The sequence below is a fragment of the Sinocyclocheilus rhinocerous genome, unplaced genomic scaffold (assembly GCF_001515625.1).
Source record: "Sinocyclocheilus rhinocerous isolate Xijiao unplaced genomic scaffold, SAMN03320098_v1.1 scaffold295, whole genome shotgun sequence".
NCBI classification, from domain to species: domain Eukaryota; kingdom Metazoa; phylum Chordata; class Actinopteri; order Cypriniformes; family Cyprinidae; genus Sinocyclocheilus; species Sinocyclocheilus rhinocerous.
In genome coordinates this window covers 1,027,336-1,049,697 of record NW_015647035.1, presented here as the reverse complement: position 1 = coordinate 1,049,697, position 22,362 = coordinate 1,027,336, and the positions used below count along the sequence as shown (strand labels likewise).

The following is a 22,362-nucleotide window of genomic DNA, read 5'->3' as shown; positions in this document are numbered from 1 at the left end:
CCCATCCGCCTCAATCCCAAATCTCACTTCTCTTTTCCTCTTTGACTTACGATAGTACAGCACAAATAGACCCCACCCATTCAGAGAAACTTTAAAGACGTCAAAACCAAGCAATAAGAGACAAGTATAAATTGGTCAGGCAGATAAATCAATGCCCCTTGTGTTTCAAAATCTACTGCCAGATTTATCAGTTAATCAGGATAATAAACTACTAAAATATATATTTTTTTTTTTGTGAATTATGAGCAAATATAATAAGTACATGTTTATTGCACCCTATAAGTACACTTAATATTAAAGACTATTCCACATATCAGCATTATAGTGACCACTGGCATTAGCCATTTAATAAAAATATTGGTCAACCACTATTATGAAACAATGTTATGTCGGCACCAAAGGCTATTTTCAAGGAGAAAGAAAGAAAGAAAGAAAGAATGAATGAATGAATGAAGAATTTAAAAATAAAACATAAAAAAATTAAACCAACCAAACAATCTTCATACAGAAAGAGAAATCCAAGATTTTTTTCAAATGTTTGTAATCTCATTAAACACATTCTACTAATACAGTATGAAATAACTAATTGTCTAAAAACACACAATGGAAAATAACATTGTAGCTTAATACAAACTAGAAAAAAAATGATGCAAAGGTTAATATTAGTTGTAGATATAGTGTGGAGAAAGGTTTTGGAGGAATTCGGTGTGCCTGTTCTCCTATAGTCCAGCTGCGGGCTACCCCTGCTGTTCTGACAACCCCCAACCGCTCCTTAGGGATGGACTTACTACTTGCACTGCTGGCTAATTTTACAAAGTTTCAACACTCCGGCCAACCGCACAATCCTAAAATATTCATTAACCCGCTTGACAAAAAGATGAAAAATAAATGACACCCTTTTTTCATGGGCTTCCAGTTTTTCTAAGATTGTTTCATGAAAATTACATGACTGATTCATCTCATGTGAGCACAATCTATAATCGGATGCAGATGAAGACAACCCAAGAGTAAGAGTTTAGAATTGAATTAGACTGTTAAATCCCACTCGCCTTCTGAGGTGTATTAACAGTTCAGCCTGACTTCCTGTAAGAATGGTTTTGCAGTTGCAAGAAGCAAACAAATCAATCACCTGTCTCTCTTTCAATTTTCCCAGACTGCAGTCATCAGGTTTCACGAAACACAGACTTTGCGTTTCACTCCAACACAAATCAGTTGTACTTTGACAATGAAAATGTAATGCTAATGCAGAGGCATAAAAACAACAAAAAGAAAGAAATTTCAGGGAAGCCCTTCTCATCCAAATAAAGTGACAGAATTCAAAACCTACTGAAAATACAACAAAAAATCCAAACAAATTAATTCAAAACTGCATTATTCGGAGCTTTACAAAAAATGATTTATATTTTGTAACCTGACCAAAACCATTCGTGTTCAAATTCATTCATTCATTACTTTGTGATTTGGCCTGGGTGAGTTTCCTCACCACTGGACCAGCAACTTTTACTCCTCATGCCATCTGTGGCCACTCATTTAGAGCTCCACAATGCTCCTCTCCATCCATCAACAGTAAATGCATCAAGCCACAGTTGTTATCTGCTTCTACAATGCATAATTTTTCGTGAGATTTATGGCTGGTGTCATCCTCAAAGCCTTTCTTTCTAAGGCCTGGAAGTCCTCTAGTTTATGAAAACAGCAATTCTGATGGTTTCCCTCCAACTTCGAGCTCACCATTATGTCTAAGAAAACCACACAAAAATAGATTCTCCTATTCTGAAAAAGAAAAAAAAAAGACTGAATACTGATTGGATGGACAGTTCTCCACAGGCACAATGTGTAACTGAAAAAACTAAACCAACCATACTGTCCTCTAGGAGGAGGATGAAGAGTCCATCTTTAAAACCCCTTCCAAGGCACAAAGACATTCCTCTGGTTTACCAGATGTGGTCCGAGACTGCACTGGCTTAGCAACAGGAAGAGCACTGTAAGAGTTGATCTGTGGGTAACTCTTATCATGAGACCAGAATGCCTGCAGTGTTGCCCAACTTCCCCTCCAAATCCATTCACCAAGACACAACACAATGGGAGAGCTGGCCCTAAGGTGTCTAACGCTCTGTCTATGCAGGAGCGAGAGCAGTTAAACATAAAGAGCCGTTGAATTCATTCTGTGCACACAGAAGGTAGGGCGGGCTGAACGTTGTACTAGCTGACAGTTCCCTTTTGGATAAGTGCATTCAGAAGGAAACAACATACTCCAGAGTAGACCCCATGTTCCTTTTTAGTGCACACTTGGCACATTTCCTCTACATTACAAGGAAGAGTTGCAGCTCCACTCAGTGATGCAACTGTTTTCAGGAAGGCACAACTGCGGTATGTTAATTTTGAGGCTATGCACACGGTTAAAAGCTCAGTTTTACAAAATCATGAGTGCTGTTTTGAGTCAATCCATTCTGACTACATAAATTATACTTAATATGAAACTTTGCATAAATGTCACTGTTTTGTTGCAATCACAAAAAACAGAGATTGTCTTTTTTCCCCACAGCTCTCTAAAAGAATGTTCATGAAAAAGATGGAAAAAGACCCAAGACAAATCAACCATTTATTTCAAGAAATGAACCCAGCATCATAGTCATACTAACATAAAACTCATCAATTAGTGTAATCTGAACACGTGCTCAGCGACCGCAGCCAAATGTCTTGTTCCACTCTTCAAATAGCTCCAGATCTTTAGAAGAGACACTGGGCCGCACTGTTTTGAGAGCCTCCTGGAAGTCATTGTAGAGTATCGGCCGAACCTGTTCTGCCGAGATGGTAGCAATGTCACTTAGACTAATGCTTCGGATGGGGCCTAGGGCTGCTTCACGACACAGCTGTGTCATATCTGCCCCTGAAAACCCCTCTGTGCCCTGTACAACATTCTCCATCTCATCTGGTCCCAGCTGGCTTTTCTCACGGGACATGAGGTTAGTCACTATCTGCCGGCGAGCCTCAGCTTCTGGGAGAGGGATGTAGAGTCGCTTGGCCAGGCGACGGCGAGCCGCTTCATCAATCTCGTGTGGCCGGTTGGTGGCACCAACCACCAGGATGCGATCTTCTGCTGAGGTGGAGGCTCCATCCAGCTGGACAAGAAACTCTGTTTTGATCCGACGGGAAGAGTCATGCTCTCCATCTGTGCGCTGAGAAAGAAGAGAATCGATCTCATCGATGAAGATGACGGCAGGTTGGTGACACCGAGCAATGGCAAAAAGTGCCCGTACCATCTTCTCGCCCTCTCCAACCCACTTTGAAGTGAGTGACGAAGCACTGATGCTGAAAAAAGTGGCTCCGGACTGGCACGCTATGCACTTCCCTATAAGGGTTTTACCAGTGCCTGGAGGACCAAAGAGAAGAATGCCTTTAGGTGGACCTCTAAGGCCAGTAAATATATCAGGCCTCAACATGGGCCAAACTACAATCTCTTTGATTGTGGCTTTGGCAAACTCCAGACCGGCAATATCATCCCAAGCTACCGGGGGGCCATGGTCCATGATCTCACTCATGATAAGTTCAATGATTTTGGGCTCAAAGTTCTTTAGTCGCTCATCAACAGGTTGCATGTCTTGTGGTGCGTTTTCCATCGAGTTGCCCACTTCCTCTTGCCTTGGCATAGGAGAGATGAATTTGGAGGCCGCCCCACGAGACCGATTCGCCCCAAGGCATTTCTTGGTGATTGCAGCAACGTTGGCCTCAGAGCCTCGTTGACCCTGATGGGAATGCTTTTTTTGCTGGTCAACGATGAACTGCTCTCGTGCTGATCTAAAATTAGTGCTGACACCTTCCTCTCCTCTCCGTCCCCTCCCTCGCAGTTCCTGCTCGCCTTGTGATGGGAATGAGCTTCTGTTGCTTTCAGTTCCTGAGCTGTAGAAGTTCTTCCTCTTGGAGGGGTTTGTGGAGGAAAAGAACACAGGCTGATTATGCACATTGGATCCACTTGTGCAACCCACACTAGACTGAGACACACTAGCACGGCCTGTGGAACTGAAATTGTTATAGGTAAACATAGGCGTAGATCCTGTTGGAACATTTGGAGCATTTTGTGCCAAGGACATATGCGGAGGGGCTCCTTGATGTCCTCTAGCCCACTCTGCAGCACCGCTAAGTAGGTTACTAACCCCCCTTCCCATCTCAGCTCTAGGTGGAGGCGCAGCGGGCCCATGAGCCAGAGGCTCTCGTTTTAATCCACAAGGAGGACCAAAGAGATCACTGCCTTTCTCCCCTCCCCTGCAGATTTCACCACCGACAGTGATGTTAACATCTACCGGATCTACCGGGAGAGCGTCTTCTTTTGACCCGGCCCGCATCATCCTTTGCACGCACGGCAGGTTGAACACATTTTCGAACGTTAGGGATGACTCCCATTTGTCGCTATGGTTCTTTTGATTGCGGGCCAGTTGCAGGGCACTCTCTGCATAGTTGTTTAGCCCTGTGCGTGGGTCGTCTGAGTCCAGGACTGCAGCGTACCGCTCCGAGTAGGTCCTGAGCAGGCTGGCAGCTCCGGCCGGAGAGAGCTCAGCACTCGCCCATGCATACTGAATAGACAGGACGTGTGCCCGATAAGCATCGGCCGTCTGTTCAGGTGTACAGGAGCCAGATGAAATGTCAAAGGACCTCCTCTGCCACTCGTCCAGGTGTGCTCTGCTCATGCCTGGCCTGCTCCAGCCTGCATAAGAAGAGGGCACAGGATCAATTAATAATGTATAAAAGTAGAGAAGTACCCCACAGCATCAGCATGGAAGTTCTTGCAGGGCTGAGAATAATAGCAATTCATGATATTTTCATAATGATATAAAAGGTAATATAAAAGCTAAGCAACACTGTGAATACCATAATAACCTGAATGCACTTAAGTAGCACATTTTCCTATAGTGCGACTTTCAAGTATGAGAGCATGAAGGCAGAAATGTTTTAATAGTGTTTCTAATTTAAACTGCAGTTACAAAAATTGTTACACATCCATTTGATTAATTTCTGTGAAATCCATTAAAACTGTTTTTAGTGAATCAACTCAAAACTGATTCATTTGCATTATGACTCAAAAAACAAAAACTCACAACTTTTATTTACAGTGTGGACAAAATGTTGATAATTTTTAATGGTATTATACTTTTTGCTTTAAATAATTTTTAAACATTTTACTTGGCTACAATGGCTGTCATAATTATTATAAATTAAATTCTAAGTGAGACAGTCATTTATGAGTATTTGTATATAAATTACATCTAATGACAGTAACCAGTACGTTACACTAGATATATTTGTATGCACTGTGTGTATGTATAGAGAGAGAGTATAAAGTGCAATATCAGTCAAAATTTCAACATACTTGTCTGAATTTCTTTCTGTCTGAAGATCTTTCAATCAAACATTTTTTCAAAATGTTGAAATTAGTTTTGTAGACAAATATAAAATGCCTGTATATCCATATATAGGCATTTTGTATTTGTTTACAAAACTAATGTCTTTGCAAAACTGTTATTCTTTCCAAAAACAAAACAAACCCGTTTTTAATGGATGGACTTGATAATGAAGAAAAAACAGCCAAGAGTACAGCATACACGTGAACTTCAACAGTGTTTAAAAAGCATCCCACTGGATGCACCTCATGAAGTTAGTTAAGAGAAAGAAGAGTGAGCAGAGACCAAATATAAGACAGATTTGACTTGACCTGTACACAATTCCTGTACCTTTGCGTTATTTCATTGCTTTGATGACTATTTTAAATTGTGAAATGTTTTAATAATAAAGAATAAGCATGTGTGTACAAACACTCGACTTGTACTTACTATAATTTCAAGCATATCCATACAAATGTTATGTGACAGACAAGTGAAACACTAAAGCCCACTCTCACATGAACCGTATTAATGTACTAAATAAATAACGGGGTATTAACACTGTGCCAGTATGAAATATTTGTAGGACATTCAGACAGACAGGACAATGTTTACCTAAACTCTTTACGGGAGCTGACAGCAGGAACACAAATCTCAAATACAGCTTCAAACACACTGCCGTGTTCGTTTTGTTTTTGGTGAGGAAAGTAGAAACCTACCTCTGGGTTAAACGTATTTCTTGTGTGAATGCTGTAAAGTTCAGAAATAGCTGAAAGTCTATACAGCGATGTGGAACAAAACAACCATAACTTCGACCAAACCTCGCGCCTCCTGCATGATCTGCGCCGATCTACGCAGCTTCCGGCCACGCCATACTAAGATCGCGTGCGCCACCGCCTGGCGAAACACACACATGCTTCACATTTTCCCTTTTATTTAGTAAGTAAGCAAGTAAATAAATAAATAAAAGTAGATAGATGAAATAGATTACATAGATTATTAAAGATAATTAAAGATTATTAAAGATGAAAAAAAAATTTTAATTGTTTTTAAATTTAATTTAAATGTGTTCATTTGATTAAATTGGTTGATTTGTAGGCTATAACACTGAACACTGATGTCCCAGTAAATGAATAAATTGCAGTTTCAGTTCTCTTAACATATTTATTTATTCAGTCCAGTTCTGAATGTCACTTTGACTGTGACGGGATCCTTTAAAGTATGATTTCTAAAAGTATGATTTGATTTTTGCCTTGATTCAGTCTTATTCTACAGACCTTAATATAGCACTTTTATTTAGCTGTAAAGTTCAGAAATAGCTGAAAGTCTATACAGCGATGTGGAACAAAACAACCATAACTTCGACCAAACCTCGCGCCTCCTGCATGATCTGCGCCGATCTACGCAGCTTCCGGCCACGCCATACTAAGATCGCGTGCGCCACCGCCTGGCGAAACACACACATGCTTCACATTTTCCCTTTTATTTAGTAAGTAAGCAAGTAAATAAATAAATAAAAGTAGATAGATGAAATAGATTACATAGATTATTAAAGATAATTAAAGATTATTAAAGATGAAAAAAAAATTTTAATTGTTTTTAAATTTAATTTAAATGTGTTCATTTGATTAAATTGGTTGATTTGTAGGCTATAACACTGAACACTGATGTCCCAGTAAATGAATAAATTGCAGTTTCAGTTCTCTTAACATATTTATTTATTCAGTCCAGTTCTGAATGTCACTTTGACTGTGACGGGATCCTTTAAAGTATGATTTCTAAAAGTATGATTTGATTTTTGCCTTGATTCAGTCTTATTCTACAGACCTTAATATAGCACTTTTATTTAAAAAAAAAAAGAGACTTTATCAGACTTTATGATAGCGTTGTTCATAAAGGGTTCTCCATGTTCTCTATTTACATTTCTGCCACATAAGAAAAGAAAGAACAGTTTGTTGCTAAATCATAATTTTGACATCATAATTAAGCCTAATTGTATTAATCATAATATACTTTTGAGATAAAAAGAGATAAGTCATATTTACCACGTAAATTATTAAAAATATGAAAGTATGAAATAACTATGTCATAAAAGCCATATTTATGAGATGAAACGTAGAAAGTATTACATAAAAAGTCAAAATTAAGGAAAAAGTCATATCTATTGATATATGGCATACAAATCTAAATTATCACATACACTGTAAAAAAAAAGCAACTACATATTTTCCAGTTTATGAAACCTTTTGAGTTTTAAAAATAAAAAAATTATATTTTCTTGAAACTAAAAACCCATGCCAGATCAACAGAATTGCCCCAAATGTTGTCCCAATGAGTCAAAAACAGTTGTCTAAACAAAGAATTTCATATTCCTGAAATGTTAAGACTGTGAGGTAGCATTAATAAATTATATAGTTAGGCTACTGTTATAGGATTATTATTATTATTTATTTATTTATTGCTGTTTGATGACTTCATTTAAACCTTGTTGTTGATTTCTCCATTATTGTTAGTTATTTGTTGTGTTGTGATGTAAAGAGCTCATCATTTTACATTTGTTGATTGTCACCGTTCTTGAGGTTAGTGCATCAAGTGTTGAGTTCAGCAATGTAGAACTATATCTTACATCTCTTTGCTTGGTAAAGATGATTGTTATTCTCTTTACAAACATATAGCATGGTTCACTTAACATATTAAGTGTTTTATATACTATATACATATAATTATCATATCAGAAATTAATTTATTGTGTTAATAAAAGAAAGTTTACTGAACAAGAAATCTTTTGTTGTCTTCTTCATGAATATATTGGCTGAACGAGGCATTTTGCATTTAGTGTACTCAAAATGACAAAACACATAGTTTTACTTAGCACAGTTAGTTTTAAAACAATAATTGAGAGAACTTAAGTTGCCTTGAAATTTTAAGTTTTCTCAACAATTATTTTTTTTACAGTGGTAAGTCATAATTTTGACATAAAAGTCGAATTTATAACATAAAAACTCTGATCTCGAAATTTCGACTTTTTATGTCAGAATTATTAGGCTATTTATTTTAAACATGATTTTTTTTCTTATATAATTTATATAAATTTTGCTCTGAAAATCATGACAATTGTTCCAATATAGACAAAACTCAAAGTGCTGTGTTGCTATTTCTTTGTCTTTCGTGCTTGTTGAAGTCGCCCATATGTAGCATAAAACTACAGTAACCACAAGTCTGTGCGGCGTGCGTGCGTGCGTTGACTCCCAGCGGTACGTCACATCATGAGTGTGTTGGGATAAAGAGGCTTCAACTGAGTAAAGTTGATGTTGACTCATTGGATTTCTGTAAATGGACATGATGAAACTCATCCAATTAAAAAAGTATTGGGGAAATGTTGGGAACATGAGTCAGACAAGTTTAGAAGGATATTTATATTGGATTTATAATAATAAAAACCAACACAAACACTGTAGGCAATGTTTATATAGCACATTTCATACACAATGGTAATTCAAAGTGCTTTACATAAAGGACAAGAAAACAATAATAAAAAAATAATCACAACAATAAAACAAGGAATTTAAAAGCTTTGAAAATGATTTAAAAATTGATTTTAAAACAGTTAAGAACAGAAAATGATTATACAGTACAGACAGGTTTAGAAGTTTTGGAAAGTTGGCAGAAGAAGAAGCCCAGTCATGTGGAATAATACATGTAGAAATGAGCCCTGCAGTAGTAGTGTCACCCATTTCACCTTGGTTATTCCCTTTACCATTAGTAGACTTTAATTTGCAAGAAATTATTAATGACAAAAATAGAGTAATAGCAAAAGATGTCATGGTTAAACTGTATCTAGAACAGAATTACAACTCCGCAATCTCAATTTTCACTGATGGTTCCAAAGATCACGAGACAGGGCGAGCATCAGCAGCTGTATTTGTCCCAACTTATCAAATCTAGATTGGTAAAAGAGTTTCTGATCAAGTAGGAGTTTACACTACAGAGATGGTAGCAATATTATTAGCTATCAGGTGGATGGAGGATACCCGGCCAATGAATGCGGTGATATGTTCAGATTCATTCTCTGCATTATCAAGTCTTATGATATTCCGATTCTGAAATATGTGCAATTAAATCTGTTTGGTAGTTTAAACACTTTTATGTCGACCGTGTTAGTTGATTTATACCGGGTGATGGGCGCCGCCATGTTAGTTCGCGCTGAATCCGAGCTGTGGGATTTACAACACGCAAATTCATCCTCTCCTCCCGAAACACATTAAAGTAGGTCTCCGGTGAACTGGGAGAAGAGCAGAGTAAACTTTATAGTTACCTACACAATCTGTATATGATATCAATAAAAACATGTCGTCAGATTATATTTGTAAGGATCATTATTGCCGTTTCCATAGACATCAGCGTGTATTTTACAAACTGTAAATGTATGGTTTTGCTAGTAATTATGTGTATTTAAATGTCTGAAACCTAAAATCAGCATTATATGGTTGAAAACACTGAATATTTGTGATAATATGACAAGCGCTCAGCGCGTCCAATCTGACTCCGCGCCAGCCAAAGCCCGAAAGCGGATTTAAATTCAGCAGTTGATGACGTATGGCACTGAAAGTTCTGATCACACCAGTGTGATCGTACGCGTTAAAGGGTTAAAAAAGCATCATATGACTCCTTTAAAACTTTGTTGAATAATGGCTTGAATCATTATAAAAAATATAATGCCTTAATGACATTCTTAAAAAAAGTAGATCTGTTTAACAGGATTTAGAAGGGTATCTATTATTATTATTATGATATAGTTATTATTATTATTATTTTTTTTAAGTTCTTCCTATTCCATCAACGGTCCACACTCCAGCCCAGTAGGTGGCGGGAATGCACCTATCATTTGTTTGCCAACCGCCATAAAACGCCAAAAGAAGAAGAAGAAGAAGAGGCTTCAACTGGGGATTTAAACTGATGTCTACTGTTTAGACGACTACACAGGACGCGAGGAATTAAATGCACAGTCATATAGTCGACCTCTATTCTTAGACTCTGTACTAAGCCAGCTGTGTTTTTCATCTCTGCTGTTCATAGACAATCATGGGAACAGAGGAAGCTAACGTAGACTGTTAGCTGCGAGAATTCACAAGCCAAATCCTTCAAGAGTCACACCCTAATATTCACTGTCCTCGCACCGGCCACGCGACTGCGGGTACAGATGTGCGGCCCTGCTTTTCGGTCTGGATCACAGCGCGACTGTTTCCTACAAAGGTCTCTGTGCAAAAACAACTAGAGGAAGCATCAAGAAAGTCATGTATGTCCGGTTTCAGTCTACTTTGTTGGGAGACAGATAACGTTAGTCGGCTAGCTAGTGTGTGATCATCATCACTCCTCTGGGCTATGAGTTCACCGATGTACACGTTTGTTTTGAGAGATGACAACAGCACTGTGTATGCCGAGGTCGCCAAGATCCTCATCTCTACTGGAAAATGGAAACGACTGAAGAAGGACAATCCTCGGTTCAATTTAATGTTGGGAGAGAGAAATCGGCTGCCTTTTGGACGGCTGGGTAAAGGATTTCAAGAGCTGCATATTAAACATTCATTGCCATCTCGTAATAATGATATGTTTTATAATCCCATGCTGTTTACATGTTGTAGTGTGCATTGAAAGTTAGGAGTTTCAGCAAGTTGTTATAATGCATCTAACCTATGCACATTTTCAGTACACCATGCTTCTTTTTTTTTTTGAGACTATGGACAGTACAAGCTGTTGAACTTAATGATAATGAATGATGAAACGGTGCATGTGTGCAGCAATGCAATAATTATCAATTATTAATAATTGAGCACTGAAAACAGGACACAGCAATGCTGATCACAAAGATTCAGCTCTATAATGCATTCCTATGGATCTGTAACTGTGTATCTGTGTAGTAATATGTAATTAGGTTGACATTAACTTTTTCAACATGAAAATGTTAAGCTTTAATATCAGTATTTCATTAGATTTTCTATAAGTTTAAGAGAATGTGTACCTTAAGTATATACATACATACACATGAGTATCACTATCGGCCCAAATGTTGAAATAATACAAGCTTAAACATTAAGAGAAATGTTTTTTTTAAATGTTTTTGATAGTCTCTTTTGCTCACCAAGGCTGCATTGATTTGGTCAAAAATACAGTAAAGCGGTAATATTGTGAAATGTTATTACAGTTTATTATAAAAAAATTACTCTATTTTAATATATTTTGTCAAAGCTGAATTTTCAGCATCATTACTCCAGTCTTCAGTGTCACATGATCCTTCAGAAATAATTCTAATATGCTGATTTACTGCTCAAGAAATATTTCTTACTGTTATCTTATTATTTTATTGTAATCGTTGAAATTTAAGTACTTTTAGCTGCAGGACGCTGTGGTCACAGTTCAATATTTCGATATTTCAATGTCATATACCCCGCTGTGTCCTCTACAGGTCATGAACCGGGATTGATGCAGCTGGTGAATTATTACAGAGGAGCCGATAAACTGTGTCGCAAAGCATCACTGGTCAAGTATGTGGTTTATTTAAACATATCAGATGGATGAAGTTCACGTTCAGATTTACTGTATAACCACATCTTAGGATCTTAGATGTGTGATCTTAGGAACGATACTGTTAAGTTAATGCTTGCTTAAGTGAATAATGTCTTCAAATCACACTCATTTCCTTTTTGCCATGTCGTTGAGTTAGAAACTCTGCAGTTCTTAAGTTGTGAATCATATTTAAATAAGCATGTTGGATGTTCAGGATTATCAAGACCAGTCCAGAGTTAAAGGACTCGTGTAACTGGTTCCCTGAGTCTTACATCATATACCCAACCAACCTCAACACCCCAGTGGCCCCAGCCACCAATGGCATCAGCCACATGAAGAGCAACCCAAAGACAGATGAGCGGGAGGTCTTCTTGGCTTCTTATAACTCCAGAAAGGAAAGCGGAGAGGGAACGGTGTGGATCGCCAAATCATCAGCAGGTGCAAAAGGTACCAATCTCCATCTGTCCAAAATGGCAAGTTAAAAGAAGTGCAATCTTGCTGCATGATTTAATAGCATGAGATTGTTCCTCACATTGTTCAGGGGCAGGCATATTGATATCTCATGATGCAAATGAGTCGCTGGAGTTCATCGATAATCAAGGCCAAGTGCATGTCATTCAGAAGTATCTGGAAAAACCTCTGCTATTGGAGCCGGGACATCGCAAATTTGATATAAGGTAAGATGAAACGCATAATCCTTTGTGCAGAATGTTTTTGATTTGATTACAGAATAGCATAGAATTGCGATGTCCAATCCTAATGAAGTCAAAGTGCTTCTAAAGCCAATGGATATTCTCTCTGGCTGTCTTGTCTGTAGGAGTTGGGTGCTTGTAGACCATCAGTATAATATCTACTTGTACCGTGAGGGTGTGTTGAGGACGTCTTCTGAGCCCTACAACAGCTCAGATCTGCAGAACATGACCAGTCACCTGACCAATCACTGCATCCAGAAGGAGCATTCGCAGAACTACGGCCGCTATGAGGAGGGCAACGAGATGTTCTTTGATGAGTTCAGACAGGACCTGTTGACCACACACAATGTTGCCATGGAAACATCTATTTTACCTCAGATCAAGCATATCATCAGGTGCTCCTTCACTGAAAAAGTTTTTTCAAATCTGATTGCATGTGTGCCTGCAAATGATTTAAACAAGTAGAAAATGCCATAACTATTTTTGTGTTAGAGATGTACAGTGGGTCCAAAAGTTTGAGAATTTACTTTTTTACAGTTGAATTTTTCAAAAGTAAATGTTTTTTCTCCTCTCAAATTCCCACAAATCAGTATTTTAGTATTACATTGTATATTGTTATAGTATTTATTAATAATTTGAATTGGCTTTTATTTTTATATTTTCTGTTTTCATTTACATGAGGGGTGTACTCACGTCTGTGAGATACTGTATATATATATATATATACTGTATATACACTACCGTTCAAAAGGTTGGGATCAAAACGATTTTTTGTTTTTTACATGAGTTTCTTATGCTCATCAAAGCTGCATTTATTTGGTCAAAAATACAGGAAAAAAAATAATATTGTGAAATATTATTACGATGTAAAATACAATTTTTCTATTTTAATATATATTAAAATCTAATTTATTCCTGTGATGCAAAGCTGAATTTCCATCAGCATCAACCGTTCAAAAGTTTGGGGTCAGTACATTTTTATTCTTTCTTTTTCTGAAAGAAATTAACATTTTTATTCAGCAAAGATGTGTTAAATTGATAAGAAGTGATAGCAAAGATTTATATTGTTAGAAAAGTTGTTAGAAAATGCTGTTCTTTTTAACTTTTTATTAATCAAAGAATCCTGAAAAAAGTATTGCAGTTTCCAAAAAAATTTTGGCAGCACAACTGTTGCCAACATTGATAATTCTAAAAATAAATCAGCCTTATGCTCATCAAGGCTGCATGTATTTGATCAAAAATACAGAAAAAAAAAACAGTAATCTTGCAAAATGTTATTATTATTACAATATAAAATAATGGTTTCTATTTTATAATATCCTTTCAAATATAATTTATTTCTGTGGTGCAAAGCTGAATTTCCATCAGCCATTACTCCAGTCTAAAGTGTCACATGATTTCTATTTTAAATAAGTGCTCTTCTTTTTAACTTTTTATTCATCAAAGAATCCTGAAAAAAGTATTGCAGTTTCCAAAAAAATATTTGGCAGCACAACATTGATAATTCTAATAATAAATCAGCATATTAGAATGGTTTCTTAAGGATCATGTGACACTTTAGACTGGAGTAATTGCTGATGGAAATTCAGCTTTGCATCACAGAAATAAATTATATTTTAAAGTATATTAAAATAGAAACCATTATTTTATATTGTAATAAAATTTTGCACGATTACTGTTTTGTTCTGTATTTTTGATCAAAATAAATGCAGCCTTGATGAGCATAAGAGACTACTTTAAAAAACATAACAAATCTTACTGATCCCAAACTTTTGAACGGTAGTGTGTGTGTGTATGTATATACATATATATATATATATATGTATGTTTCATCTGTATTTCAATTAACAAAAACTATTTTAATAGTTTACTACACTGTTTCTAATTAAATTACAGCTTACATATTTAAGTGAACATTTTTGAGAATAAAACAAAAAGCTGACATGAAATTCACAAGTTTGAAAATGTGTCTGATTTCTGTACAAAGAGTTCATGATCTAGAAGTAGTGCAGAATCTTGAATATTTCTAACTAATTTTATGTCATCGGTTCTTGAATAAATCCTATGACCTTGGTGTTTTTAGTGCCACACTCTACTGTTTGAGCTACAGGAAATCTACAGAGTTTTAACATTTCTAATGCAAAATAAAGCATTTTTATACTGACAATGACACCAACAGGCTCTCAGTGACTTTCAGTAACCAAATGAACAAATACATTTTGGACAATTCCTTTAGATCAGAGATCAATTATAAAAAAAAATTCTACAAGTCTGAGCTCACTGATCCGTTACAAAAATGCTTCATTTGACGATGTCTAACTACCTGTAGTGTTCATCTGAAATCCTGCATTACTTGCATATTATTGTGATGTTTTCATCAGCTGTTTGGACTCTCATTCTGACGGCACCCATTCACTGCAGAGGATCCACTGGTGAGCAAGTGATGTAATGCTACAGTTCCCCAAATCTGTTCTGATGAAGAAACTCATCTATATCTTGGACGGCCTGAGAGTGAGTAACTAATTTTCATTTTTGGGTGAACTATTCCTTCAAGTCGTTTCTCTTCCAAGTATCTGTAGCCGTCTGCCATGTGCTAGACATGTTAATAGTACCATGATAAATAAAATTAGTTTCCCTTCCCCATTGTGTTCCAGGTAAGATTATAAAGATAAATCAATACATTTCATTACACTGTGTATCTACTGTATATCAGCTATTTAACCACATAAAGAAGCACATAGAACACAGAACATAAAATACATAGAATGACAGGGAAAAGTTATAAAACACTTCGACTTGCCAACAGGGGGAACTAGAATCCAGAAAATCTTACAGTAGTAGAGTACTTCTGTTGTCTTTATTCAAGTTTACCATACGATATTCAGAGCAACACACATCAAAACAAACATGGCAGTAAATGAAGTGTGGCCAGCACAGCGGCAGCCTGAGAAAGTGGAAGATACATGAGTCCAGTGCAAAGTTCAGAATACACACAAATATACACACGTACAACATGATACAAAACATTATGAAAACAAATGGTAGAAGATTGAGACAGACAGTAGAAATGCAACATCAACAAACACAAAAATAAATATGTCAGGGTTATATCATACAGGTCACAACAGTCCCCGCTGTAACATACTACACACAGGTTTGTCCTTAATTTTTAATGCTGTATTGCCTTTTGGTAAGTTTAATTGGAACCTTTGAGAGTATATTTTGCGAGTGCTACATCAGTAACCCTGTTTAAAAAAAACAAAAAACAGCAATGACTAAATATAACACAAACTGATCAACAGTCAAAAAAAACCCGCAGAATATAAACCATCTGAAAATAAATTTCGAACATGTGAAGGGCACATTTAGTCCCACAAATGTGTAACAAAGCTGAAATTAGTGACATAAAACAAGTGGATGCTCTATGTATAAAAATGTAAATGATATATTTATTCGTTTAGAGTACAAAGATAACCCAAAACACAAGCCAAGCAGATATTCCAGCTTTTGTCAGTAAAACACTGCATGTGAGATCAAAACCAGCTACACTATTGCACATCGTCACAATGCAGAGCATTAACATGCGTTTTACAGAGAAAACACACTTATACACACACAAGATGAATGAATTACTGCATGAGGCAGTCATATATTACACCCAGAGAAAGTGTTGCATGGATATGGAGAACAAAGAAAGTAGAAAGTCAAGAAGGTCAGTTGAGCAGTGCACTATATTAGCATAAATCCATGACATGATACACTGACATATATTGGGCATTTATTTGACCACAGTATTAAAAATTACTTTGTAAAACCATGACCGACATTTGAACTTACAGAGCTCAAACTGTTCTGCTGTCACACTCAAAATCAATAACTACCACATTCATTAGTAAGAATCTGCCTGAGGCACTCACAAGGCACACCGCTTTCAAACAGGTACTGTAGTTAAACATCTGGGGGCAGAATTCATGTTCCAGTGCATTTTAATCTGGAGTAGCAGTACTTATAACTCCATTTGAGATAATTGCATTGCTTTACCTCATAAATAACGGAGAGAAAAAGGCTTGCTGTTGTTACTGATCATGAAAACTTGTAATATTAAGTTTATAGACCTCATTAGCAAATATTTTAGTGCTGGAGCTGGTGTGAGAGGTGAAACCAGTCCATCAACCGAAAGCATCTATAAACCAAACGTAACCAATAAAAACTGAGGTAAACATCTCAATTTAGTTCTGTAACATGCAAAGGGTTGATAGTGTAACATTATCCTATCAAACTGTTCAAAGTGCTGTGAGTGTAGTGTAGTGTTACTTAGCAATCTGTTCTTTCAGTCCTGAAATTTAATCCACATTCTGAACGTATAGATCTCCATGGCAGCGTAAACCACTTAAAATTATTTTCTTTTTACCACGAGGGAGGAATTTTCCTATTTCTTTCTTTACAAACCAGATCCCCTCCCACTTCTCAAAAGCAATAAAAAAAATGTGCATCATTGAACCATCACTCATGTAAACATAGAACTTCATAAACACGGTGCAGTTCTCTCTTTATCAAGGGAATAAGTTTGATTGAATCAGTACTTTAGCATCATGGTCCTCTAGTGTAACTCAAGGTATAAACAACATTAAAGTCGTCAATAGCAGAATATTAAGTCACAACGAGGGAAAATGGTACCAAAAAAAAACCTTAAAAACAAGACAATTTTGTCTATAAACACTCAAATATGCACACCTCTGTCTCTTATAATCCTTAATTAATAAAAACAGTCCTACAGTTGTTGGTTTTAAAAAAGCGTCAAAGTACATCTCAAAATAAAACAAAGGAAAATAAACCACATGAAAGCAGCAAAAATGCCATTAGAGTGTCTAGTCTCGACCTGAGCCTGAATAGCATTCTCTATTTTCTGGTTTTTGACAAATTTTCAACTTTGCAGAATATAATAATGTCAAATTTGCTGTGCACTTTGGTTCTGGTTGACTTTTTAACACCAGTTTTCATTTCTACAGCTAACTTACCAGAAATGAAATACATATACAGAGACACGAGAGCAAAAGTCCCCTCCGGAGAAAGTAATCCTGTCTAAAACACAGTTCACCTCAGCCCAATGATGAGACCTCTTAGTACCTCTCTTCATCGGGACGTCCAACAGCAGACCTTCAATGCGCCAGGTCAGTGTGACTGGAACTCAGGTCCCGTGACTTCCTTAGACGATTATTTCGTTCCTGACGGAAATGAAAAGAAAGAGACAATAAATGGACCTCGGGAGATCCTGATGGACGTGAACTACTGTTCAGGGTAAAGTCACCTTAAGATATGTTATACAAACACCTTTTTGTGAACTGAATCAATACAAGAAACATATATACTGCAGCTTTGTTTTGCAGTCTATTTTACAGTTTATACCATTTTAATCCCATTATCAATTAACACGTTAAAAATTGCATTCATTGACATTTTGCCAGGACAGAGTTGGAACAAAGCCAACAATCTATACTATACAGTAGGGAAGCAGCCATATTTGGGTAAAGGGTGTGACCTAAAAGAAGCCCACAAAAAAAGTACTAGTACAGGCCAAGCAGTACTTAAAGAGAAATCGCTTGCCGAAGAGTTTTCTTTGCAGTATTTCTTATTCAAACAGGAAGTTGGGGACATAAAGGCCTTGTCCCTATACAATATAATATGTGAAAACTAGTATGCAACCTACTATGTCCAGCGAGATTCTGAAGTGCACATCTAATCGACACTTAACTATCGCATAAGGCCACATGAGAAATGGCAGTCAAGCAATGCAACTGATGCCATAAGTCAAATGACAATGACTACATACATTTTTAACAGTCGTGAAGTTTGTTCCTCATTTCGGACCTTAGGTTTAGTTTACAACACAACTGCGAACCATAATTTGCTACTTGCTAATGGAAGCTGACGACAGTTTTTAGTGGCAGAAGCATTCAGATTCTAGAAAGCATTTGATTGAGAAAAAAAAAAAAACTGGACCAAAAAAAAAAGATTGAACGTGTTAACTGCTAAAATGTTATAAAACTTTTAGGAGTATGTTAGCATTTAGATAGTGTCCTTAAAGATTTAGACCAAATAACTGAACAAACAATCAGAAAAATCTCATTTGAAATAGTATTGTTGAGATGACTATACATTTCTCTTTAGATATTATAAACACACTGAACAATGCACTAGCTCAACTTTAGGATTGTTTCCTAACATAATGTTTATTATATAACCCAAGACCATCAATGGTTACGAAGGATTTTAGCAAACAATCGTGTTATTCTGTGACCGCTGTAAGATCTCACACTTTCATTAACGTGTGTTAATATGGTAATGATGGAGCTGTGGGTGTGTTGATTACAGATGCCCCCAAAAACAAAGAGTATGAGACTGAAAGACTGAAAAGTGCCTGACAGATGGGCCAGAAAAACAAAACGGAGAACAGGAGGTACTGAGAGAGACAGAAAGGAACAAATATATTCAAGATGGAGACATAGCAAGAACAGATTGGGTGAAAAACTGAAGAGAAAGCTGTCAGATGAGAGAAAGAAAGAGAGCAGTGAAGGATGTGGTCTTACGTTGAGTTCACCCACAGGTTTATCCGGCTCGTTGAGAACTCCAAGAGAGCTGGCCCTCTTCATGCTGCACCCGAGAGAGCCACATGCAAGCACGTCAGTTAGGTCAAAGGCCAGGGGTGAGGGGTCACGGTGGGGATAAGGTGGGGTTTGTGGGATGGGAATGTGTGGGTTAAAACATGTTAATGCAAATTTCACTCAATGATGTTACCTTACAATGTGAACTGAGACAGAAACACCACAGTGGAAACACATGCACTGACATACTGTGTTACGTTAGTCATCCACCATTTAGTTTTTGACACTTCTCTCATTACTCAGATAAATATTTTCATACAGAACAAAAAAATATTTTTAAATGTACAGTGATAACAATACTGCTAAAATATTTCGATTCAGTCCTCTGATGTTTCACTTATTATGTAAAAGGGGTCTGTTGGTACTCACCCTCGCGCTGTTTCAAGCCCGTACACTTCTATTTTTCACAAACAAATTAATAAATGGCATGTAAATGTATTACATGTTTTGACATCGTTGATGCCAAAATGCCATTGGTTTTCAGATATATTGTAACTGAACGTGCTGCCAAGGTAATATTACCCAAAGTATAGTGTTACAAATATACGATCCTTTTAAAAAATTGCTACATTTACAATGTTAATAACTGTGGAAATGTGTCATTCACAGTCTATGAAACTTGTAAAGGGAATTTCAAACAATAAAAAGGAGATATTTGCCAGGGAGTTGGTAGACACAAGGTATAAGAAGATGAGAAGAGGTTAAAAAAATGGGTAACACAGCAAATGAGACCACAAGACAGAAAATGGAGGAAACAGGCATGCAGCAGACAGCAAATTTGCATGGAAATGTTTATTCAAAATAAAACAAATGTACAACACAGCACAGAGAAATACAAGTCCTCAAATAAAAAACAGATCCAAGCAGACATGAAAAGGCATCGAGAAAAGTCACCAAGCAAAACGGCATAAAAGATAAAGTAATCATAATAACACTCACCAGAAAATAAAGTTAAAATGCAAGGAATAAATAAAAACATAAATTGCATTTTACAGGGTAAGGAGAGAAAGTTAGTCACATCTGCAAATAGTCTCTTACTTTTGCATCGCTCAAAAATATAATGGCCTCACTTTCAGTCTGTTCCTCACACAAAACCATTGTACTAGTTGTTTGGACCACTTTTAGGGTTCCTTTATGCCGTTTTCTTGTCCTTTTTGGAGCTTGACAGGTGTTAAAATCATTAATGTTTGAAAAGACGTGAGGGTGAGTATGTGATGACAGAACGTTAATTTCTGGGTTAACTATTCCTTCAGGGCCAAACAATTATTATTATTTTGTTTTTATTACACTGCACAAAATCATATAGACTAAACAGACGCCAAACAGGATCTGCAATGGACCATTTTCACATTTCCAGGCTTTTCAGAAGCAGTTGTCGTCATAATTAGCTAAACATCCATAGTGGAGAACAGGGGACTACAATAAATAATTTATTGTAAATATTTGCTCAAATAGAGGGGAAAAAAAATTTGTATATATATATATACAAAAAATACATTGCATTTTACAGGGTAAGGAGAGAAAGTTAGTCACATCTGGCAAATCAGATGCTACAGGAACCCCAGTAACAGACACAAGTGAGTTGAGCTCAACACACTGCATCATAATGTCACCCGTCACGTTAGATGTCAATTCAGGGTTACACAGGTTTGTACATGTGCAAAAAATACAGTCCAGTTAATAAAGCAAGCAAATTCCTTCATCCACTTAAAACTGGGTGAAAGAGAAAGAGACTTTGCATATACCGGCAGAGGACTTTCCTTCAATATAACGTCATCACAGTGCGCAAAATCCCATTTCCATGTAGTAAACCTCCTGCCTCCCTCATATTAAAGAGAGAATTCTATAAATCCCTTTTAAAAACTGTTTTTTTTTTGGTGTCATCCAGTTCTAAGAGTAATCCAGATTAGGACATTCACCTTAATTCACTTCGGCCTTTCCATATTTACAGTCTACGACTCCCAATGACCCTTTAAATTATTTTTAGAAAGTCTATTGACATCATTCCAGACAGAGATCTGGTGATACATATTGATACAGATAATTTTGTCCCTCTGGGATCCTAAACTCAGGTGCTCAATCCTGTTCCTTGAGATCAACACTGCAGAGTTTAGTTAAAACTCAAATCGAAAAATTTTAACACTGTCTTCCCAAAAGCCTGACCGAGCATTTCCCTTTCCCTGTTTTTAAACCATAGCAAGTCAGTCTGCTATTCCAGTGTATTTTGTGTTTGAGGTTTAATGTCACAGTGTCATGCACGCCTGCCAGCCATTGTTTAGTCCGCAGTGGGAAGGTTTTGGGATATTGGAAAGGGGAGATTTGGTCTCAGAATAGGGAGGGAAGTGGTGATAGTTACCCCGGATTTTTGGGTTCGTTTTCTCGTAAGCCGCCTCCTTTGAGCTTGCGGACCAGTTTCTCACTGCTGCGCCGGATAGAGGCCCGCAGTTTACTAAAGGAACCGCTGCGCTTCAGCGAGCCCGAGCCGTCCTGCGAACAGAAAAGCTACAGCATCAAAAACCACATATCCTCATTTACATACTGCACATTAGTGAAAAAGGGCACAGTCCACTGGCACATACTCATTAAGCACACCTAAGCGCAATGATCACCTTACCTGATCTGTAAATATGGTCCTCAGTTGTGTTAGATTTAAAGGGACAGTTCAGCCAAAAATGAAAATCCTGCAAATTCTTTGTTTCTAAACCATAAGACTTAATATAACCCATAAGTCACATAGTTATATGATGAACATATGAAGCAATTCAGAAGACTAGGATTAAGCCACTTGAGTCATATGGAGTACTTGACAAAATGTTTATGATCTTTTTGAAGCTTGAAAATTTTGGTTGCTTGGATTTTCAACAGACAGACAAAAATAGTAAGAGCATAATAAAAAATAACTTCATCTGTGTCCCGAAGATGAAGTAAAGTCTTATAGGTTTGGAACAATATGAGGGTGAGTATATGACAATTTTAATTTAAGGGTGAACTATCCCTTTAAGGTTATTTCTACAACAATATTATGAACCATTTAACCTTTCATCACAAATAGCTAAATTCCAAAGCCTAACA

The 22,362-nt window shown here is 36.8% G+C and overlaps 3 protein-coding genes across 3 annotated transcripts in view; 1 reads left to right on the top strand and 2 right to left on the bottom strand.

Annotated features, from left to right (window-relative positions):
* Nucleotides 1-2,603: 2,603 nt before the first annotated feature.
* Nucleotides 2,604-6,262, bottom strand: LOC107708433 (fidgetin-like protein 1). The gene is made up of 2 exons (XM_016512660.1): nt 6,092-6,262; nt 2,604-4,699 (listed from the first exon to the last, which is right to left on the bottom strand). The coding sequence occupies exon 2, from the start codon at nt 4,680-4,682 to the stop codon at nt 2,676-2,678; it is 2,007 nt and encodes a 668-aa protein (XP_016368146.1). The 5' UTR covers nt 4,683-4,699; nt 6,092-6,262; the 3' UTR covers nt 2,604-2,675.
* A 4,044-nt stretch (nt 6,263-10,306) lies between these two features.
* Nucleotides 10,307-13,176, top strand: LOC107708435 (tubulin--tyrosine ligase-like). Its single transcript, XM_016512662.1, has 5 exons — nt 10,307-10,923; nt 11,836-11,914; nt 12,151-12,383; nt 12,478-12,613; nt 12,754-13,176. Exons 1-5 carry the CDS (start codon nt 10,755-10,757, stop codon nt 13,091-13,093), a joined length of 957 nt encoding a protein of 318 aa, XP_016368148.1. The 5' UTR covers nt 10,307-10,754; the 3' UTR covers nt 13,094-13,176.
* Nucleotides 13,177-17,540: 4,364 nt separating this feature from the next.
* Nucleotides 17,541-22,362, bottom strand: part of LOC107708436 (kinesin light chain 1-like) — a 50,613-nt gene continuing 45,791 nt past the window's right edge. The window contains exons 15-17 of the mRNA XM_016512663.1: nt 21,647-21,777; nt 19,216-19,279; nt 17,541-17,853 (exon numbers count right to left, since the gene is read on the bottom strand). Of these exons, the coding sequence (XP_016368149.1) occupies nt 17,788-17,853; nt 19,216-19,279; nt 21,647-21,777 (261 nt within the window). The 3' untranslated portion in view covers nt 17,541-17,787. The remainder of the gene's footprint in view (nt 17,854-19,215; nt 19,280-21,646; nt 21,778-22,362) is intronic.